The sequence below is a fragment of the Mus pahari genome, chromosome 10, assembly GCF_900095145.1.
Source record: "Mus pahari chromosome 10, PAHARI_EIJ_v1.1, whole genome shotgun sequence".
Taxonomy (NCBI): domain Eukaryota; kingdom Metazoa; phylum Chordata; class Mammalia; order Rodentia; family Muridae; genus Mus; species Mus pahari.
This window is the reverse complement of record NC_034599.1, coordinates 17,086,083-17,087,902: the sequence shown is the minus strand read 5'-3', so window position 1 is coordinate 17,087,902 and position 1,820 is coordinate 17,086,083. Positions and strand designations below refer to the sequence as shown.

At 49.5% G+C, this 1,820-nt stretch overlaps 1 protein-coding gene across 1 annotated transcript in view; it reads right to left on the bottom strand.

The window, feature by feature from the left end:
* The window catches only part of Ldlr (low density lipoprotein receptor), a 24,813-nt gene that overhangs the window by 12,733 nt on the left and 10,260 nt on the right, over positions 1 to 1,820 (bottom strand). Inside the window, exon 5 of the mRNA XM_021205985.1 lies at positions 940 to 1,062. Within this exon, the coding sequence (XP_021061644.1) occupies positions 940 to 1,062 (123 nt within the window). The remainder of the gene's footprint in view (positions 1 to 939; positions 1,063 to 1,820) is intronic.

The window sequence follows — 1,820 nt, the reverse complement described above, 5'->3', positions numbered from 1 at the left end:
GGCTGGCCTCGAACTCAGAAATCCGCCTGCCTCTGCCTCCCGAGTGTTGGGATTAAAGGCGTGTGCCACCACGAGGGGCAGCAACTAACTCTTTGCCTAGCTTTTTTGTGAGAGCTCTTCTCAGATTCAGTGTAAGCAAGGCTGGCCTTGACCGCCTGCCTGCACCTCCCAAACGCTGGGGTTACAGGTGTGTGCCACCACACAGGTTCATGCGAGGCAAGCCTTCTACCAATGGCTCAGTCCTAGACCACATTGTTTTATGTTATGTATATTTTTTTCCAACTTGCAGGTCAGTGGGGTGGACGAAGCGTCACCGGGCCAGATGCCGTGAGTTTGATCTCAGGACACTCATGGTAGTAGGAAGGCATAGCTCTCGTCAGTTCTGGAATGTTCTTTTCATGGAGCTGAATTGTATGTATGTCACTAGGGTCTCAAGCATAAAGCAGCGTCTACCAGGAATACGTACGGCTCCCTTGGTAGAATGCATGAAGGTTTGATCCCCAGCATAAACTGAGCATAGCATCGCACGTCCATGATCCCAGCACTTGGACCACATGAGAACCCATCTCAGAAATAAACAAATCAAAGTACCGAAGCAGGGGGATTCCATTTTGTAATCCAGCTAAGTGGAAGGGGGTTCAGAGGGGGCAAATAACCCTCAAAAAAACCACAGCTGATCTTGGGTGATGGAGTTCTAAGTTCAAGGCCAGCCTGGTCTACAGAGTGAGTTCCAGGACAGGACAGCCAGGACTACACAGAGAAAATTTGTCTCAAAAACATACAAACAAACAAATAAAAAGAAAATATGCCTCCTAGGTGCCTGACCCCCCTCCCTCACCGGGGAACATAACAGAAATGCTTATAGTACCCTAACTTTACAGAAATGCAAGGCACTGAGAAGTGGGAACAGGAACTGAAATGGTAAGGGACAAAGGTTACCATTGTTGCATCCGAGCTCGTCGCTCATGTCCTTGCAGTCATGTTCACGGTCACACTGGCGGCTACCGTGAATGCAGGAGCCATCTGCACACTGGAATTCATCAGGTCGGCAGGTGGCCACCGCTGGGGAGGACAGGAGGACCATCAAAAGAAGTACAAATACACTGTTCTGCTTAATTGCAGTTAGAGGGGTGGCAAGATGGCTCAGCAAGCAAAGGCCACTGCCAGCAAGCCCTAAGCCTGAGCCGAGTCCCTGGAACCTTCACAGTGGGTGGTGAGACCTCACTGCTGGAAGCTGCCCCCTGACCTCCATACAGGTTCCCACACGCCTGTGTCATGCACACCAATAAATCACGAAGGGGATTGGAACCTGGGACTCGTGCGTGTGTGGTGTGGTGGTTTGAATGAAAATGGCCCCAAGTGTCTCACAAGTTTAAATACTTGGCCCCCAGTTGGTGGAACTGTTCAGGAAGGATTGGGAGGTGTGGCCTAATTGGAGGAGGCGCGTCCCGCTGGGAGCAGGCCTTCAGGTTTCAAAGGTTTCTCGCCCTTCCCAGGTAGTACAGTCTCTGTCTCACGCTTGTGGTTCAGATGCAAGCTCTCAATTATAGCTCCAGCACCACGCCTGCCTGGCTGCTGCCGTGCTCCCCGCCATGCTGGTCACGAAACTGTAAACCTCACTAAACTCTCTCATTTCTGTAAGTTGCCTTGGTCACTGCCCACAGTCACAAAAAACTAAGACACTTGGTAAGTGACCCACAGACTTGGCCATCTTAGAAATTCATTGTTCCAAAGAAAGAAAAAACATTTTCTAGTCCACCTTTGGTTGATTTTTTTTTTTTTTTTTTTTTTTTTTTTTTTTTTTTTTTGGTAGCCCTGGC